At 50.7% G+C, this 18886-nt stretch overlaps 1 protein-coding gene across 4 annotated transcripts in view; it reads left to right on the top strand.

The window, feature by feature from the left end:
• The window catches only part of NTRK3 (neurotrophic receptor tyrosine kinase 3), a 301136-nt gene that overhangs the window by 44926 nt on the left and 237324 nt on the right, over nt 1-18886 (top strand). For all 4 annotated transcript variants that reach the window (XM_029952431.1, XM_029952434.1, XM_029952433.1 and 1 more), the window contains exons 4-10: nt 3677-3834; nt 4524-4666; nt 5094-5235; nt 5664-5960; nt 15264-15287; nt 16715-16776; nt 18114-18216. In XM_029952431.1, coding sequence (XP_029808291.1) covers nt 3677-3834; nt 4524-4666; nt 5094-5235; nt 5664-5960; nt 15264-15287; nt 16715-16776; nt 18114-18216 — 929 coding nt within the window. The remainder of the gene's footprint in view (nt 1-3676; nt 3835-4523; nt 4667-5093; nt 5236-5663; nt 5961-15263; nt 15288-16714; nt 16777-18113; nt 18217-18886) is intronic.

Here is an 18886-nt window from a genome sequence, read left to right as displayed (position 1 = left end):
AAAGGGGTAGTGTGCTTGTGCCTGGCAGTGTCACCCCACCTAATTTTTCCACCATCCTTAGGACACTTTGGTGCTGTCGGCCCTTTGAAGGGGGGGCACTGAGGAGTCGGGGTACACAGTGCAGGGCTGGGGCGAGGCAGGACTGAATAAAGGGCATGTGGCCCGAAGCAACGCAGCTGGGCCCCTTGCTTGCTCGTCTTTTCCACCCAGGTGGATCACTTGTATTGTTACAACTGCTTCATAATGAATGGTCATGTCTTGTCAAGCGAGCATCTGGAAAAAACCGGGCTGACCTGGTTCATTTTGCATACCTGGGAGCTTCTGGACCCTTCCGGGCCTGTCTTCACCTCCCCCATGACATGAATGCAAACACTGATCCACGCCCTTTGGCCTTCTTGCCCTCCACATGCTGGGCAGCCAGCCTGATCCCCTGAGCTCCCCCAGGAAGCCATCACACACCCACCTCCCCTGCTTGCTCCTTGCCGCGAGGGTTCAACGAGGGTGACACGCATGGGCATTCAGCATAGTGGCGGGTACGTAGTTAAGTGCGGTGCAAATGTTACTCCATTTTTATTTCTCCACTCTCGTTTTTTCCTGCCTACTTGTCTTCTTCCCTCTCTATCCATTGTCTTGGCCACGGCGGCCTCTAGCCTTAATGCCAGGGCAGACACCTCCAAGGTCTGGACCTCACCCTTCGCTTTGTTCCTTTAGGACCTCATCCCGATTCCTAATACATTGAACCTCATTCTTTCCACTGGTCCCTTTTCTTCTGATTTCAACTAAAGACCCTTCTTTCTGCCTTTGATTTCCTGTCTCCCGGAGCTTCAAACCTCAGTGTCCACTTCCACTCCTGCCTTCTGCCTTCAACAAAGCCCCAAATGCCAGTTTGTTTTCCTTTCGGTGCCTGCTCTGTCCTTCCTTGCCCCTCCCCTGCTCTTACCAGTCTGCTCTAGCCCCTTGTCAACCAGGCAGCAGTTCTCAAATGGGGGCCCAGGGTTCCCATGGGGTCCCCAAGACCCTCTCAGGTAGACCCTGAGGTGCAATCTGACACGTTCTTTGCCCTTTTCACTTCCATTTTCCTGTAGACATGCCATGGAATTTTCCAGAGCCCATGTGCCACATGATAACATCATTGCTCTGATGACCAAGGGAGTTTGTGCTAATGCAGTGTCATGTTTTAAAATTTTCTATTTGAATTCCAAAATGGGAAACAGTGATAGATATAATCTACACATGCAAAAGCTCTTTGAGGCCCTCAGTAATTCTTTTTAGAAGTTTATTTATTCATTTTTGAAAGAGAGGGAGTGAGCAGAGGAGGAGCAGAGAGAGAGGGAGAGAGAAAGAGAGAGAGAGAGAATCCCAAGCAAGCTCCATGCTGCCAGCCCAGAGCCCAACATGGGGCTCAGACTCACAAACGGTGAGGTCATAACCTGAGCCGAAATCAAGGGTCGGATGCTTAATCAACTGAGCCCCCTCAGTAATTTTTACGAATTAAAACGAGTTTTGAGGCTGAAGACGTTGGCCTGGAGCCTGTGGCCTCCATGTGTCCTCGTGTGAATGAGGAAAAGAATTCCCCTCTGGGTGCAGAGAGCCCCACTCCAGGCGCTGGGTCTCATCACGGTGTGCAGACTGGATTTCATCCCCCATTCAGACCTTTATCCCTTTGCCCCGGCGCTCTGAGAAGTGCATGGACTCCACAGTGACCCGGTGTTTGTAAGGCCCCCTAGCTGGTGCCCCACTCCGGCTCTCCCCTTTCCCAGTCTGTCCTGCAGAGGCCTGCTTTGTTCCCATCACTTCCAGCTCTGGGCCTCTCACGGTTCCCATTGGCTCCAGGACGAATTCCAGACTTCTCGATGTTTGCTGTGGCAGCGTGAGTCCTGCTCCACCTGGCCTCCACTCTCCCTTCCAGCTTTATTTCCCGGTGCCCCTTGACATGAACTCTGTGCCCTGGCACAGCCTTTCTTCCCTGTTTTCCCATCTTGGCCTCCAGCATCGCCTTGAACTCTCCCCCTGGTCTCTGCCCAGGAGCCACGAAGTCGGGGGTTGTGCGGACTCCTCGGTGTCTCCCCTCACACCCAGATCCATGTGGTGGGGTGGAGAGTGCATGGGGTTTGGAGTCTAGCAGTAAGAAAAGGTCCCTCATCTGTACGGGGACACTGCTGGCTGTCTCCTAGGGTGGCTGTGGGAAGCAGATGCTCAGTGAAGGTTAGGTTCCTTCCCCTTTTCTGAAAGAGCATGGTACTTTTGACCGAAGGGCTATCATGCAGAGGTGCTGGAATATTCTACCTGTGGCATCCCACTGGCTGGGAAACCTGGATTCCTCCTCCAGGAAGGCTTTCTTCTTGAACGATGATCATCTCAGACACTTAGATGCTTCAGAATTATGCCACTTGCCCAAAATATCCTGGTTACCCAAGTGCCTTTCCCTCTGGGCACCAATGGATTTATCTCCTTACTGGTCCAGAAGGACAATCACGTCCCTCCTACCGATCCAGGCATTCAGATTTATCGGGTGCCCTTTACTTGAAGAGTCTTACATCAAGGCATGCCATTCATTGTCCCCCTAATGAGAGAACCCCTTTTAGAAGGGCAGGGACTGGCTCTAAGTCATGGAAAGTGAGTAGAGAAGGAAGGCCTTGAATTTGACTCTTCCCTGTCAGATGCTCCTCTTCACTAAGCTGAGCCCCTGGAGAACAGACAGCATCTCATTCACCTCTGTGTCAACAGCATTCAGCCCACAGCCAAGCATGAACAGGTGCTTAGTGAGGATTTTGTTGAATGAAAGCATAAAGCTGGTCCCAGGATGGGCTTTGAGCATGTCTTGGAAATAGCTAACTGCCTACTCCCCAGGGAGAGTAACTCTTCCCTCCCTCCCTCCCCTTCTTTTATTCATTCCGCAGGTATTTATTTGCCAAGCACAGATATAGGTACTGGTGACATAGCAATGAACCAAACAGGCAATGTCTCTGACCTCCATGGAGCTTAATTTTTATTTGGTGAGACAGATGATAATCAAGCAAATAATTTTTTAAAGTGATACTGGGCAGTGATGAATCCTCTAAAGAAGAAAATAGTTGGGTGGGCGACTGGGCCGTGCTAGGGCAGGGGTTAGGGGTACCTTACCAAAGACGTGGTCGGAGGAGGCCATACAATTCCTTAGTGAAGTGAGAAAGCCAGTCTAGCAGATACATTACGGGTTAGAACTCTGCAGGGACAGCACGTGCAAAGGCCCTGAGGCAAGAGCAGGCTGGTCATGCAAGCGACCTTGACAGCAAGGTCAGTGTGGCTGAAGAAGAGGAAAGGAGCGTGAGGTAGATGGGGTCGAAGAGGTGATGGAGAGCAGTGCAGATCCCATGAGCCTCTGACTTTGGCTTTCAGTGAGATGGGAGGCTGATGGAGGGTTTGAGAACAGGAGCTGCCAAGCTGACGTATTTAAAAGAGTCTTGTTGCCGGGCAGGTTAAGTGGAGTGGATTTCTTTCTTTCAAATGAATTTATTGGTTTAAAAACTAGATACATTCATGGACTTGTAAGTATGTTCTAATTTCTCCTGAGAGCTTGCTAAAGCCCTTCTGTCCTGTGTCCCTGGAGAGCAGCTGGGGGCCTCCCCGCAGCCCTGGAGAGGAGCTGGGCCACCTTGGGTTCAGGAGGTCCCTTCCCCTGTTGTCTTGCCTGCAGGAGGTTGGAGCAGAACTTCTTCAACTGCAGCTGTGACATCCGCTGGATGCAGCTGTGGCAGGAGCAGGGGGAGGCCAAGCTCAACAGCCAGCACCTCTACTGCATCAGCGCGGACGGCTCCCAGCTGCCCCTCTTCCGCATGAACATCAGCCAGTGTGGTGAGTGAGCCGCCTGGCCCCAGGCTGCAGGGAGGCGGCCCTCGGGCCCCAGAGATGGCCCTGTACAGAAGCCTGGAGAGCCAGGGCCTTCCTTCCCCCTGCTCCCAGCCTTGAACTCTGCCTTGGGTGCAGACCTAGCTTACCGTTCACCTCCTTGGTCATTCCTGTTCCTTTGTGAGGCAGCCGTGGGAAGGCTGGTTTCGGGAATGAAGACGGGTGAAGGGTGCTCCTTCTCAATGGACCACAGTCATCCTTTCTCTCTTGAGCTACTTGTCACCCAGACCCAGAGGGGTAGGTCTCAAAGTGTGGTTTCTAGACCTTCCTGTATCAGGAGAATCTAAGGTACTTGAGAAAAGCAGGTTCCCAGGTGCACCAGACTTACGAGATCCCAGAATGTCTCAGGATGGGTCTCGAAAAGCTGAATTTCTAGCAAGCTGCTCATGGGAGTCTGAAGCAGACTAAAAGCTTGAGAGCCAGTTCCCAAAGTGGAAGACGCTGTTTGACATCGTTGCTGGAACTGCCCTACCCCCACTCCCGAGGTCCGATATCTGCCCAGGGGGATGCAGGGACTGGGGGCCTTCCCAGAGCTCAAGCAGGTGGTGCTGAGAGGTGCCACCATCCAGCCCAGGGACAAAGTTTTGGTATCGAGTGTTTGCTCCCCTTTCCCCTCATCCTGTCCTCCCTCCCAGACCTTCCTGAGATCAGCGTGAGCCATGTCAACCTGACCGTCCGAGAGGGTGACAATGCTGTCATCACTTGTAATGGCTCTGGATCACCTCTGCCTGATGTAGACTGGATAGTCACTGGACTGCAGTCCATCAACACCCACCAGGTAGGCGTCCAAGCCTCCGGCCCCAACGGGAGGCTGGGGAGCCCTCACCTCTTCGTCTAAAGGAGCTAAACCATGTGTAGAAGCAAGGCACGTGAGAATAAGAAAGGGGAGGGAAGGTTCATGCAGACTTGGTTTTCATCCAGCTGCTAACTTTTCTCGCCAACTTGATCTTAAACATGCCAATCAGTTTCTCTGTACCTTAGTTTTCTCATCTGTAAATGGGTATGTGCTACCATCCACCTTCTCTGGTAACGGTGAGGATCTCCTGACCTCTGGGCTCTAGAGAGCCTGGCACTTTGTGTGCACAGCAGCAGGAAACGCCTCCTTCACTTGCTGCACGTTTTCTTTTTGATTCCTGAAGGCGTTTGGGAGTTGGGCGGGGAGTCCCTTTGTAGAAACTGACTCCTGCTTTTTGTTGGGGTTTTAGACCAATCTGAACTGGACCAATGTGCATGCCATCAACCTGACGCTGGTAAACGTGACAAGTGAGGACAACGGCTTCACCCTGACGTGCATTGCAGAGAATGTGGTGGGCATGAGCAATGCCAGCGTAGCCCTCACCGTGCACTGTGAGTGGCTGCCGTCAGGCAGGGCGTCTGTGTTCCCGACGGGCTGGCGGTGCCCAGGCAGGGGGAGGTTTTGTAGGAGTCAGTCCTTGGCCAGTAACTCCAGAAGGGCTGTCCGTGTCTCTAGGAAGATGGTGTATTTCCACCTCCTCTGTGTCTTCAGGACACTCCAAAGCTGGTCCCAGTCTGCCTTCTGTTACCCCCCAGAAGGTCACAGAAGGAGCCCTCCAGGTGTGCTGGACCCAGGAGGCTTGGGCAAAGACAGCCCTCCTTTCCCCTCCTTTAGGAAGGTGGTGGGGAAACCTCTTATCCCCTCAGTCTTTTCAGAACCGGGTGGGGGAGAACTGGGATTGCCATTGCAGTTTCTGGAAGGCTGCCCTGGGATGCAGGAGGCTCTGCGTTCCGGGAGTCAGCCGGCGTGTCCCCCGCAGACCCACCGCGCGTGGTGAGCCTGGAGGAGCCGGAGCTGCGCCTGGAGCACTGCATCGAGTTCGTGGTGCGCGGCAACCCGCCGCCCACGCTGCACTGGCTGCACAACGGGCAGCCGCTGCGGGAGTCCAAGATCACCCACGTGGAGTACTACCAGGAGGGCGAGGTGTCTGAGGGCTGCCTGCTCTTCAACAAGCCCACCCACTACAACAACGGCAACTACACCCTGATTGCCAAAAACCCGCTGGGCACAGCCAACCAGACCATCAATGGCCACTTCCTCAAGGAGCCCTTTCCAGGTGAGTGCAGGGTGGCCTGACGGTGCCTGGATTCCTTCCGGGAGTGTGCGGGGGGCGTGGCATAGACAGCTTCCTTCCTGCTGTGGGGGCGCGGGTGATGGTAGAGAGGAGGATTGGATTGTCATTGTGGGCCATCAAACCCACCCTGGGGCATATTCAGCCCAGCATTTTGGGTGAATCAGATAGAGCTGCTGTTTCTCGTGTCACAGAAAAGCCAGACCCATTAGATACTGAATCAATTTTTTTTATAATAGTTTATTGTCAAATTAGTTTCCATATAACACCCAGTGCTTCTCCCCACAAGTGCCCCCCACCATGTCTTGCAGAGAAAATGGATATTTGGCTGGAAGCACTCAGATACCTAAAAGGTTTTCATCTTTGGAACCATTAATCTAACACTTTCATTTACGCCAGCTTTATTTTTTAACATAAGATTTGTGAAAATTCTAGGCTCTCTTTGTACTTTGAACTGTGCTCTGCACAATCCAAATAACACTAATGAGCTGCCAGAGTGTTTAAAACTCTGTTAATTCAGCAATGGAAAAACAATTGAAACTACTTTACATCTCTGAAAGTCCTGAGTGAAATAAAGTTAGAGGTATAAATGTAGCTTTTAATAAAGGTCTTAGTTACCTCCCAAGAGGTAGAAGAGAAGAGAGGAGGGACAGAGAAAATGTGAACACAACCAGATAAGTCAGAGGCTCTCAATAAATATTTGTTAAATAAATGTGTCAGAATTACAGCCAAGGAGTAGGGGGTGGGGTGAAATCAAGCCTCTAACCAGGGGCATCAAAGCAACCATGTTTAAGTCAAAAGGGGGATAAATAGTGTATTTATTATTTTCTGGGTTGAAAACAGGGTTATAAGAAATCCCCCCCCCAAAAAAAAAATAAAAAATAAAAAAAAAATAAAGAAATCCCAAGTGATTAAAAACAAAAAAGCCAGACCCCGTTAGAAGTGTGCGGTTGTGCTCATATGGACGTGCCCTTTTATGGTAGAGAGAGGGACTGAGAGCTGGACAACAAAGACGGAGAATCTCCACCCAGCTCCTTATGGGTTGTGAAATTCAGGGCCTGATAGTTTGCTTTTCTGAGCCTCAGTTCCCTCATCTGTGCAATGGGCATGATTGTATCATACGACTCCTGTAAGAATCTCATGGTCTTAAATGACCTAAGGTGTGCAAGGCACATGCCACAGGCTTTGGCACATAATGGTGGTTCATGACCTCCCATGGCAGGGGCTTCAGGGTCTCTCCAGTCCACCCCCCACCCCCGCCCACATTTAACAGAAGGGTGTGCTGAGCTGCCTTCTGCTGCTGGTTAGTAGCAAGGCTCCGTGAATGTGTAGGCTTCCAGCTCTGAGCTCTCCCTCTCCTTGCGTGGCAAGCTAGTGAGGGAGTACCTGAGGCCATCAGCCTGTGGCGGTGCTGACGCTAACTGGACCAGGGGTCTTCTTGGAAGTGTTGAAGGCACTTTGTTTGTTTGACTTCTCGGCAGGTGACTCTGTCTTTCTCTGCCCGGGCTACCGTATTTCAAATCCCTTTTTAAGTGGGAGGCTCGGGACACACCCAGAGTTTCGGGCTCGTGTTGGCAGCATCTGTGGGCGGGTTCAGAAATCGATGGGTTTCTGTCGATGACACCCGGTATCTTTGATCACCTTGGTGATTTCTGCTGGGAACAGGCTGGATGACCTTCAGTCTCAGGGGTTCTGCTGAGGTTAAGGGGAGTGTGAAGACTGGGCTCATGTGTGCGTGCATCCACGCCCACGCACACACGCACACGCACACGACGCATGCACTGTGCTGCATCTGCTTACATGCAGGTGACTTCAGAGCCCACACATAACACAAGCTGCGGCTCCAGGAACTCTTATTTATCTCAGTGCAGGGAAACCCCAACTGGAGGCCCCAGGAGGGAAACTCTGGAGAAGCGAGGCTGCGTGGGAGGCCACATTCTTGCCGCCGAGGCCCTGGGGGAGGGGGGTGGTGCACGGTCTGGAACACGCTGGCGTTGAAGACCCTGGCGGTGCTGTTCGGGCCAGCACTTCCAGCCTCACCCCCAACGTGCCCAGCAGAGCACTTGGGGACCTTTCCCCACCGGAGGCCATGCTGTCCCTGCTTCAGGAGCCGGAAGAGTCCCAGGGGCACTGCGGAGGCAGCGGCTTTCAGATGCAGAGATATTTAGCTCTTAGGAGCCACAGTCAGGCCAGGCCTTGCTGGTGTGAATGGCTAGAGAGGCCCTTTTACCCTGCCTGTGTGTGTCTAGTGAGGAGAGAATGAACTCTCGTGTTTAAAGAGGAGAGTGTACGCTCCCCAGTGGGCAAGGAACGAAGTTCCCTGAAGCAACGTGTTTCCAAAGGGAAGTTCCTGGGGCCCTGGGGAGCCCTGGAATGCTCAGGAGGGAGGGTGAGTCCCTGTGGGCTCCTCCCCAGGAAAGCTGTCCTAAGAGCAGTTCTGTATCTTCCTGGCCATACAGACACCCTTTCTGTCCCCAAGAGACACAGCAGCCCCTTCTCATGGCCTCTGGAGACCCTGGCCACCTATCTCCTCTCCTTAGGCTGGTGGTTGTCAAAGTGGGGTCCCCGGACCAGCAGCATCCCCATCACCTGGGCATGTGTTAGAACCAGATCCTTGAGCGCCCCTCCGGCCTGCTGGATCAGAAGCCCTGGGGTGGGCCCTCATTTGTAATCTGCTGCCTTGGTGTCTGGTGGGCTCTGGCCACAGGAGGCGGGAGGGAGGAGAGAGTCACAGAGAGGCCCGAAGGCAGACAGCCCACCCGAAGGCATTTCCTCAGAGCCACGTGCACCCTGCCAGGGCCGCCCTGTGTGGAGGTTTGCCTGCTTTATGAATCCGAAGGAATCGATGCACGATGAGAAGGCAGTGACAGGGAAATGATGGGCCAGCCACGTCAAACGACAAAAGGTCTAAAACGTTCAGGAGTGTCCGTTATCTGGAGGAGCGGGCAGTCAGCCTCCTTCGTGCCGAGCCCGGGCTCCAAGGCTGTCTGTGGAGTCCTGCTCTTCTCTTTTGCTACGAGCGTGTTGGGACATCCAATTTACAGTTATTACAGATAGTCCTCTCTCGCTCCTGGGCAAGCAGAGCATGGAGGTTAAGAGCAAGGCTTCGGAAATCAGACCGCAGTGCAAATTGCATCTGCGACCCTTCCAGACAGGTAGCCTGTGCTCCTAGAATGGGATTGGTGCGCAGTACATGATTGGCATGTTGTGAGGGACGATCACAACCCTGCCTCTGCTTCTCCATCTGTAGAATGGGCACAAGAACACTAACTCCCTGCTAGGTGACCCTGAGGATGGAATGCAGTGACGCACGCCAAGGGTTTAGCTCTGCCTTGTTGACAAGGGCTTGGCCATAGTTAGCCCTTAAACTGGGTTTCTTGGGATATGGAAGGATGCGATGGATGTAGGAGTTTTAGAACCAACGTTCTTTGGTTGAGCCTGTCAGTTCTAACGGATGGTCTCCAGCGGTGTTGTCAACAGGCTGGTGGAGCCATGCTCCCTAGGTTCACGGTCTCCCCGAATCGCTCATCAGCTCTGGGATCTCAGGCAAATTACTCAGCCCCCTGCTCTCCCTCGAAGGCAGCGGTGAAGATTAGCTCACGCACAGTGGACTGATCCACCTAAAGTGCTGATGACCATGCTTGGCACTGAGTGAGCCCAGAGTACAGTTTGTTCTCTTTTTCTTTATTTGAAAACTCACAAGGGCGACTCAAAGTTTTGTGGGGGCAAAACAAGATCTAAAGGTGAGGGTCTCCTTTCCTGACTCCTTAGAGTTCTGAGACCCATGGGAGAGATTGGATTGGGATGAATATATTTAATGGAGCATTCCGGAAATGCAGAGGGTTCCGTCAGTAACGATTTTCTGAGTAGGAAGTGAAAACAAAAGCGTTCTGGAAAAATTTTGTGGTTTTGTTTTGTTTTGTTTTTTTTTTCAAACTGTCCATGCTTGCTGCACAAAGAGAAGCACGAGAACATTCAGCATGGCATCCAACCTTGGTGGAGGAGGTCTCTGGAAGGATTAGTTCGGGAGGCTGGGTCCGGACGCATGGAGCTCAATCCTCTTGGGGATGCTAGGACCTCAGAGGGGGTGCTAGAGGGGATCAGGGCATCAGAGTGGGAAGCCACGAGAAATCAGGGATTCAAGTGTCAGGAGCGGAGGGGCAAGAGAGGCTGGGCGTGACGGGAAGTGTGTCTAGAAGCCTGTAGTCTGGGAGAGAATGTGAAGTTGGAGATCCTTAGATGTGATAGAGGGCGGAGTGTTGTCATGGTGTGTGTGTGTGTGTGTGTGTGTGTGTGTGTGTGTTCACCTGCACACATGCAACAAATATCTCAGAGTATTGACAGGACATTTAGGAATAAGTGGGCTGTCATAGCTCTAATATTTTCATTTGTTAGTCGGCCAGGAAGTCCAGTTCCTTCCCTGGGATTTTTACAACAGCAGAAACCACAATTCTCTCAGGACGCCGGGCACAAACAACGGGAGAAGTCATTGCCCCCGCATCCTCAGCCACTGTCTCGGCTGGTTTCCTTGCCCTAAGGAACTCGTGGAGACCAGCGTGGGGGCCCAGGCGGCTGGTGCCCCGTCGGGGAGGGACAGGGGTGTTTCTCCCCATGTCTGAGCACCCAGCAGCTGAGTGCAGGGGTGCGGAGACGGGGCTCTTGTGCCGAGAGAGCCATTGCTGTGGCATGGCGTGCCGCCCCCCCCCCGCTACCTTCTTACATCTGAGGCCAGGGCAGATGTTCTGGCCAACCCGTCTCTGTCCATCTCTTTGTCCAGATGCAAGCGGCTGCCTCTCTTCTCCCTTCACTGGGCCCTGCCAGCTTTCCCCCACAAGACTCTTCTTGACGAGTTTTGGGATTGGGGGAGGTGCATTCTGGGACTGGAGGAGCCCCGCCCTCATGCCCACGGGCACCGCGTTCACATTCAGACGGCACTGTGACATGTATGGGTCCAGTCCCTCCCCAGCTGCTGTTGGGGTCGGAGGTGAGGACCATTCCTGGGCACAGCCATCCTCTTCCAGTGCAAAACTCCACAGGTGACAGGGGACCCAGGAGGTCTCCCTGGCCAAGGCTCCCATGCTTCCTGGATGGAGGAATGTTCCCGGGCTCCAGCAGGGGAGCTGAGCATGTGGTCTGATTGGGAGATTCCAGGGTTCACAGACACGGCCAAAACATTTGGCTGACATGAGAGTATTCTTTAATAAATGGGCACCTTATGAGAAATATGCAAATTGGTGTTAATGATGAATCAATCTGGCACCTCTCTTTCCTCGGGCTCTGAAGCCAAGGCCGGGGCCCCCTTGCCTCCATCCTTTCTGCAAATCAGGAGTTTGGTTACCTGTGATTTAGAAGAGGGTGGTAGCATGAAGGGCAGGCTCAGGAATTTGGAGAAAGCTCTGTTGGTCTTCCCCAAGTGGTGCAAAATGGACAGTAGACAAGCCATTTATTTTTTATTTAATTTAAATTCTAGTTAGTTAACATGCAGCGCAGTATTGATTTCAGGAGTAGAAATCAGTGATTTATCACTTAAATACAACACCCAGTGCTCATCAGAGCAAGAGCCTCCTTAATCGGCATCACCCACATAGCCCATCCCCCCCACACCGCCCTCCATCAGCCCTCAGCGTCTCCTGTCAGTCAAAGTCTCTCGTGGGTTATTTTCTTCTGTTCTCTTCCCCCACTTTCCATGTGCTCATCTGTTTTGTTTCTTAAATTCCACATATGACTGAAATCATACGGTATTTGTCTTTCTCTGACTGACTGATTTCGCTTAGCATAATACATTCTAGCTCCATCCATGCCATTGCAAACGGCAAGATTTCATTCTTTCTGATGGCTGAGTAATATCCACACCACATCACCTTTATCCATTCATCAGTCGATGGACATTTGGGCTCTTTCCATGGTTTAGCTATTGGTGATAACGCAAGCCATCTATTAACGGTACATTTCCTGTAAATAGGACTTTCTCGCGACTCCTTCAGAAAGTGTCACTTTCTCCACAGGTAGAGAAGACTTGCTGGTGCTTGCTTCACGAGACGTAATTACGGTGACTGTGAGGACTTAGCCAGTGAATGAATGAATGAATGAGTGAGTGAATGAGTTGTTTTTATTGTTCAGGGCGTGGTAGGCTTGTAGCAGGAATAGATGTGACATAATGCGGTGGTTCTCAAAGGAACCGGCTGCAGCAGCCGCAGCAGCATCTGAAAACAGTAGAAATGCCAATTCTCGGGGCGCCTGGGTGGCTCAGTTGGTTAAGTGTCCAGCTTTGGCTCAGGTCATGATCTCACGGTTCATGGGATCAAGCCCCGCGTTGGGTTCTGTGCTGACCTCTCAGAGTCTGGAGCCTGTCTTCAGATTCTGTGTCTCCCGCTCTCTCTGACCCTCCCTTGCTCACGCTGTCTCTCTCTGCTTCTCAAAATATAAATAAAAAATATTTAAAATTTTTTTAAAAAATTAAAAAGATATGCCAGTTCTCAAGACCTTCCCCAGACCTCCTGACTCAGAATCTCTGGGGTGAGGACCGATAATCTAGGTTTATTAAAAAAAAAATTTTTTTTGGAAAAAAAACCTTTAAGATTTTTAACTCTTCATTTTCAAATAGTTTTAAGATCTACTCCTGAAAGTGACAAAATAGCACAAAGAACTTCCTTATACCTATCACCTAGCTTCCTCGAGTGTTATCTTACATAAACGCAGTCCTGTGTGCAAGACCAGGATATGGACACTGATCCTGCTATAGAATCTACAGACTTTATATTTTTGCCCATTGGTGTCCTTTTGTCTCTGGGACCCAAGGCAGAATCTACTGCACTTAATGCTGTGTCACCGTATCCTCTTTCAGTCTGGGGTGTGTCCCCAGTCCATCTTTGTCTTTGCTGAGCTGCACACTCTTGAAGAATGCTCCCTAGTTATTTTGTGGACTCCCTCAGTTTGGTTTGTCTGCTCTTGTCTCACAGTTAAATACCAGCTAATGCATTTTTGGCATGAACACCAAAGGAATGATACCGTGAGCTTTTGGATATCATATCAGGGGGCACATCTATACCTCTTACTAGTGCTGACGTTAACTTGGTCGACGTGGGTTCTCCACTGCAGAGTGATTTAAAAAAATTTTTTTAATGTGTTTAAAAATTTTATTTTTATTATTATTATTATTTTTTATATTTGAGAGACAGAGAGAGAGAGGGAAGGAGGGAGACACAGAATGCAAAGCAGGCTCCAGGTTCTGAGCTGTCAGCACAGAACCCAGTGCAGGGCTCAAACCCACGAACCACGAGATCATGGCCTGAGCCAAAGTCAGATGATTAACTGAAGTCAGATGATTAACCGACTGAGCCGTCCAGGCTCCCTGCAAAGTGATTTTTTTCCCTTTGTAACTAAATTAGTATAGTATTTTGAAACTTTGTAAATGTCTTGTTTCTTATTGTGCTTTCACACATTAATTTTAGCATTCATTGATGATTCTTGCCTGAGACAGTTATTACAGTGGTTATTTGTCAGTGATAATTTTTCTATTTCCATCATTCCTTCTATATTTATTAAGTATAATTCTACTGTAAAGAAGAGCTTTCTCTTTCTCCCCCATTCATTCAATTATTTATTTATATTGGTGTGGACTCATGGGTATTTATTTTGTCCCATGTCTTATGATCATGTAGATTGCTCAGGCTGCTGGAAGAGAGTCACAGACTGGGTGCTTAAATGACAGACATACATTCTCTCCCAAACTTGGAGGTTGGGTTTCCGCAGGGTGAGGCCTCTCTTCCTTGGCTTGCAGATGGGTGTCTTTTTTTTCTTTACAATTTTTTAATGTTTATTTTTGAGAGACAGAGACTGAGCATGAAGTGGGGAGGGACAGAGAGAGAGGGAGACACAGAACCTGAAGACAGGCTCCAGGCTCTGAGCTGTCAGCACACAGGGCTTGAACCCACGGACTCTGAGATCATGACCTGAGCCAGAGTCAGATGCTTAACTGACTGAGCCCCCCAGGTAGCCCCAGATGGATGTCTCCTTTCTGTGTCTCCACATGGTCTTCCCTCCACGTGTGTCTGTGTCCTAATATCTTCCTCTTATGAGGACATTGGTCATACTGGATTAGTGTCCATCCTAATGACTTTATCTTAACTTAATTACCTCTTTAAAGACCCTGGCCCCCAGCACAGTCATGTTCTGAAGAACTAGAGATTAGGACCCCACCGTATGAATTTTTGGTAGATATAATTCAGCCCCTAACAATCCATGACTCTATTATAGTATTGCTTCAATTGTCCCAAATTTGGTTTTCGGAAGCTCCTTCACCTTGCGCCTGTGTTCTTTCCCCATGCCTCCATCAATTTGGGGCACTTTCTTACTTTTTAGTACTGCAAGATGTCCCAGGCACATCTTGTACTTTCTCTGCCCCAGGCCTGAATTTCTCCAGGAAGCCCTCATTCCTTCGATTGGAGAAAGGGAGTGATCATGCCCTAGATGATTCTACTCCCTGCTAGAATTTGAGGATCTCTGACAGAGTGGTTAAGCACTCAGACTTGGCTTTGAATTCAGCTCAGTCTGTGCCCTCCTGGATGAGGGAGGTGCACTTAGTTCCTTAATCTCTGTAAGCTCGTTTCTATTCCAGTTAAATGAGGAGAAAGCTCTCCGCCTACTAGGATGGTTATAAGGATTGGGTGGTGTGTTACATAAAGCATTTAGCTCAGCCCCTGGCTCATCATCAATGTCTAATAACTACTATCAGGTGAGCCGTTTCTAGACGCAAAGATCCAATGGCACGTTTCCATCCAGGGGGACGGGCAGATTCACAGAGGGATTCTCAGGAGCCCCTCAGGGACCTGGCAGAATAAACCCCACATATCAATGTGAGGAGTTCTGTCTTGGGGTCGTAGCTGCTGGTGTTTTCAAGAAAGGTCCTGGGGAGCCCACCCCTGCAGCATTTCTTCTTGCCTCTGGGGCACCACCAACATCCCCAGGCCTCCGGGCACCTGAAGGATGGAGGATTGTGGGTGAGACATAGTGTTTAGTTTTAATTTTTCATCCCCTAGACCCCAGTTGGGCTGGGCCGCCTCCCTTGAAGCTAGGAGCTTTATCATTCCTTCTCCACTTGGAAGACCACCTTCTCAAGATGTTGTGTAGTGTGGAGGAGGGATGAACACGTCAAGGATTTTAGTTTTCAGTTGCCGGGGTATCAGGGGAATCACGGTGAGTGGGGGAGGTCATAGCTACTAGGAAGATAGAGTGCATCTGTTCTGGTTTTTATTACACTTGTTAATTACCTCTTTGTCTTTTTTGCAGAGAGCACGGATAACTTTGTCTCTAGTAAGTCTGCTTTACTTTTGCTTTGGAGCTTGTATATTCTGATACTTTTGGTCATTGTCGAATCCACATGGCCCTCGTTCCTATTCCACGGCCTTCCCCAGACCCATGGCAGCTGAGAGCATCTGAGTGAATTGTGAAGGGCAGCTGGAGAGTAGAAATACCCCTTGGGCAGCTCCAGGCGCATACCTCTTGGGCTCTTTGCCTCAGTTTCCCCCAGAGAGTTCTCTGAGATCTGAGCCTGTTATGGGTCTCCCTGCCTGGATGAGAAGGAGGGTTGTGGGGTCTCACATGCCTGGGTAAGACCCCTGTGGGTGAGCCCTGTTGTTCTTGTGGAGAGAATGGGGAACCTCCACACCTGTGCTCCTCACCTGCTCGAGGACCTGGACTCTGGTTGGGACTCACCTTGTGAGTGCTTTACAAGCTCTCCTGATCACCTAGTGCTTCCTTACATGGAATTATCGAGGCTCAGTTTATAAACAATTTGGGGCCAGGACTAGACAATCCTAAAAGAATTTGGTGTTTTCCTCGTGGCTGTGGGGAGACCTGTATTGATTGCTTTTCCTTCTCTCCCCTGTGGGAGAGCCAACGGTCATTGTCATGGCTACCCTGTGTGTGGGCTGAGACACTGGACAGTCCTCCTGAGGACACCCCTTACTGGTTGGCACAGACATGAAGATCATCTGTGATTCCTTTATTTGTCTTTGGTCTGAGAGGACTTGTCATCTCACAGAACGTCCCTCCCAAGATTTCTGAATCGGGGCCATTTCCTGGCCAGGAGGTGATTTGAGACAGAGGACACATTGATACTTGGCTTCCCATCCAGGCTTTGCTGGGAAAAGGTGGTGCTTGCTGGTCAGGTGGACTTGCATCCTACCCTGAGCTGCTGTCATGTCCTGACATCTGCGGTGGTTGGTGGTCGGTGGGTTGTTCCTGGAGCGTGGGCCTCCTGGGTCTCACTGCTCAGTAAAGAGGGAGAGGGGAGGGGCACGGGAGAGCCAGGGGCAGGAAAAGGAGAGCCCGTGATGGATGGTAGCCAAGCATCAGCACCTGCTGCCATCACCACCAAGAAGTGCCCAATGTGGACCCTAGCCTGGATCCCAAACCAGTTTTTCTACCCTTTTGTACCTAATAGGTCATGCCCACATTGCCTAGGTGACATCATTTCTTCTGGAATGGGGAGAGGCAGATGGCAGTGAGGGTACTTTATTCCTTGCAGAGTTTGCCCTTGAGCTTCTGCACCAGCCAGATGTCCTGACAGGGACCTGGTCTCTGGGGACTCCCCCAAAGCCTGGGGAGGTCTGACAGGCGTGAAGGGGATGGTCCCCCACAGGAACTGCTGAGGGGTCCCTGAGATGCGGGTGGGGGCCGTGGCTCAGGCTCTCATGGCCAGCGAGAACCAACCTCCTCCTCTTCTGTTTGGTTTTCAGTCTACGACGTGAGCCCCACGCCCATCACTGTGACCCACAAACCGGAGGAAGACACTTTTGGGGTGAGTCACTTCTTGATCAAGGGGATCATTAGGTGTTCACTAACGAAGTTGTTTTCAGACTTCATTTTAGTAGCTGACGCCCTGGAATTTTACCTTGCTTGGAACCCAGTATATACAGCAGAAAAAAAAACCAACAAAAAAATCTGTGATGACTGACCTCCTTTCAGGTGTTTGAAACCTTTCTTGTTTGATGAGAATAAGTCGTTGTTTGAGGAAGTCTTTGAGGATCCGCTCCATGCCCTAGGGTTTGAAAGAGAATGGTTGGAAAACCCCCACTCTCTTAGGAGCCTGGATGGGCCTGATTTGAAGGGGAGGCTAACCCCACAAGTCTCTTAGAAAAGTTGACGTTTCCAGGTCTCTCCTGTTCGACCTATGAATGCAAACATATGGTATCTATCCTTCTCTGTCTGAGAGGAAGGGGGAAAGAAAGCAGGGAAGAGTGAGGGACACAGATCAAGGGAGACTACTGAATACTGAAGACGAACCATGGACTGAAAGGGGAGGGGGAGGGAGGGAGAGGGTGATGGTCATGGTGGGGGGCGCTTGTGGGGAGAAGCACTGGGTGTTATATGGAAACCAATATGACAATAAACTATTATAAAAAAAGTTGACGTTGCTCAGAACATGCTCTTAGGGTGGGTTTTCAAGCCCCCCACCTCCCCTCTCCCCAGAGATTTCCCCAGGGAAGAGAGTAAAGAGGCTTTTTGAGAGTCCAGATCCCCTAGAACATTCTGGATAAGAATAATCTGTAAAGAATGTCAGTGTGAAGGGGCAGAGGTTTTTTTGCTTTTGTTAGGTTTTTTTGGGTTTTTTTTTTTTTTTTTTTGCTAATTTAAATAACAAACAGGGGCACCTGGGTGGCTCAGTCGGTTAAGTGTCTGACTCTGGATTTCAACTCCAGTTATGATCTCACAGTTCATGAGTTCAAACCCCACCTTGGATTCCAGGTGGACATTATGGAGCCTGCTTGGGATTCTCTTTCTACCTCTCTCTCTGCCCCTTCCCTGCTGTGCTCTCTTTCTCTTCCTTCTCTTTCAAAATAAATAAACTTAAAAAAACAACAACAGAAAACAATAGGCAAAACCCCTCTGAAACCCGCCCTTGCATTGCTGATGCCAGATGAGAGGCTGAATCATGGAATGTTCTCTCATCCAGTTGAGGAATTAATTTTCTTTTAATGTTCTGAATGTCTCATGAATTACTGCTTCTAAAGACTTTACTGAGTCTTTACAAAGTCCTGAATGGGCTGCAGCTGTGCCTGCAGTGGGACCGCTTTCATCTGGGCGCATGTGGGTTTTCTGTGACTGTTCTCAGCCATCTGCTTTTGGCCCCTCCAGGTATCCATAGCTGTCGGACTCGCCGCTTTCGCCTGCGTCCTGTTGGTGGTTCTCTTTATCATGATCAACAAGTATGGTCGCCGGTCCAAATTTGGAATGAAGGGTAAGGTGGGCTCTTTATTTCGAGGGTCTCCTGGGGAAGCATGGTTCCTTTTGATCAAAAGATGCTGTTTTAATTCTCCCTTTGCTCTCCGAGAGGGCCCCTCTGGTGGCGTGCTTAAGCGGTCTTTGTGGAGACTCCCGTCTACACCTTGTTATTGGTAGCGATGGATTGGAAGCCGTGTTGGTTGTGCGGGGGGCCAGACTGCGGGCTGCCTGGTGTTGCCGTGACCGCTGAACGCGTCGTGTAGCTGGGCTGCTGTGTGAGGGTAGTTGGTGAGAGAAAGGGCCCCTTGTGGGAGTAACCTGGTTTCTGTCTTGTCTGCACCGTGCCTTGGATTTGGGATTAGGAGGTATCAGCACCGCTAGCTGGGGGGCGGTGGACCGTGGCTCTGGGAAGTTGCCCGCGCTATGGCATTTCCGCACGTAGCTCTACACAGCGTCCCGGAACGGATGCCAAGATCAACACGAATGCTGGATCTGCTGGCCAGCTTCCACAGCGCCGGGGACTGAGCCCGCTGGGTCCAGGCTGGACAGGGTCCTGAGGCTTTCCACCAAGGCTCGGGGTTGGGGAGTGACACAAAGGGGTTAACACGGAGAATTCGCATCCATCTGTCCGGTCCCCAGGGTGATATGACCACATGGCTCCTGGGAGGCTGGTACCAGTCTTCAAG

This window comes from Suricata suricatta, chromosome 9 (assembly GCF_006229205.1).
Source record: "Suricata suricatta isolate VVHF042 chromosome 9, meerkat_22Aug2017_6uvM2_HiC, whole genome shotgun sequence".
NCBI classification, from domain to species: domain Eukaryota; kingdom Metazoa; phylum Chordata; class Mammalia; order Carnivora; family Herpestidae; genus Suricata; species Suricata suricatta.
This window is presented reverse-complemented; position numbering and strand designations above follow the sequence as displayed.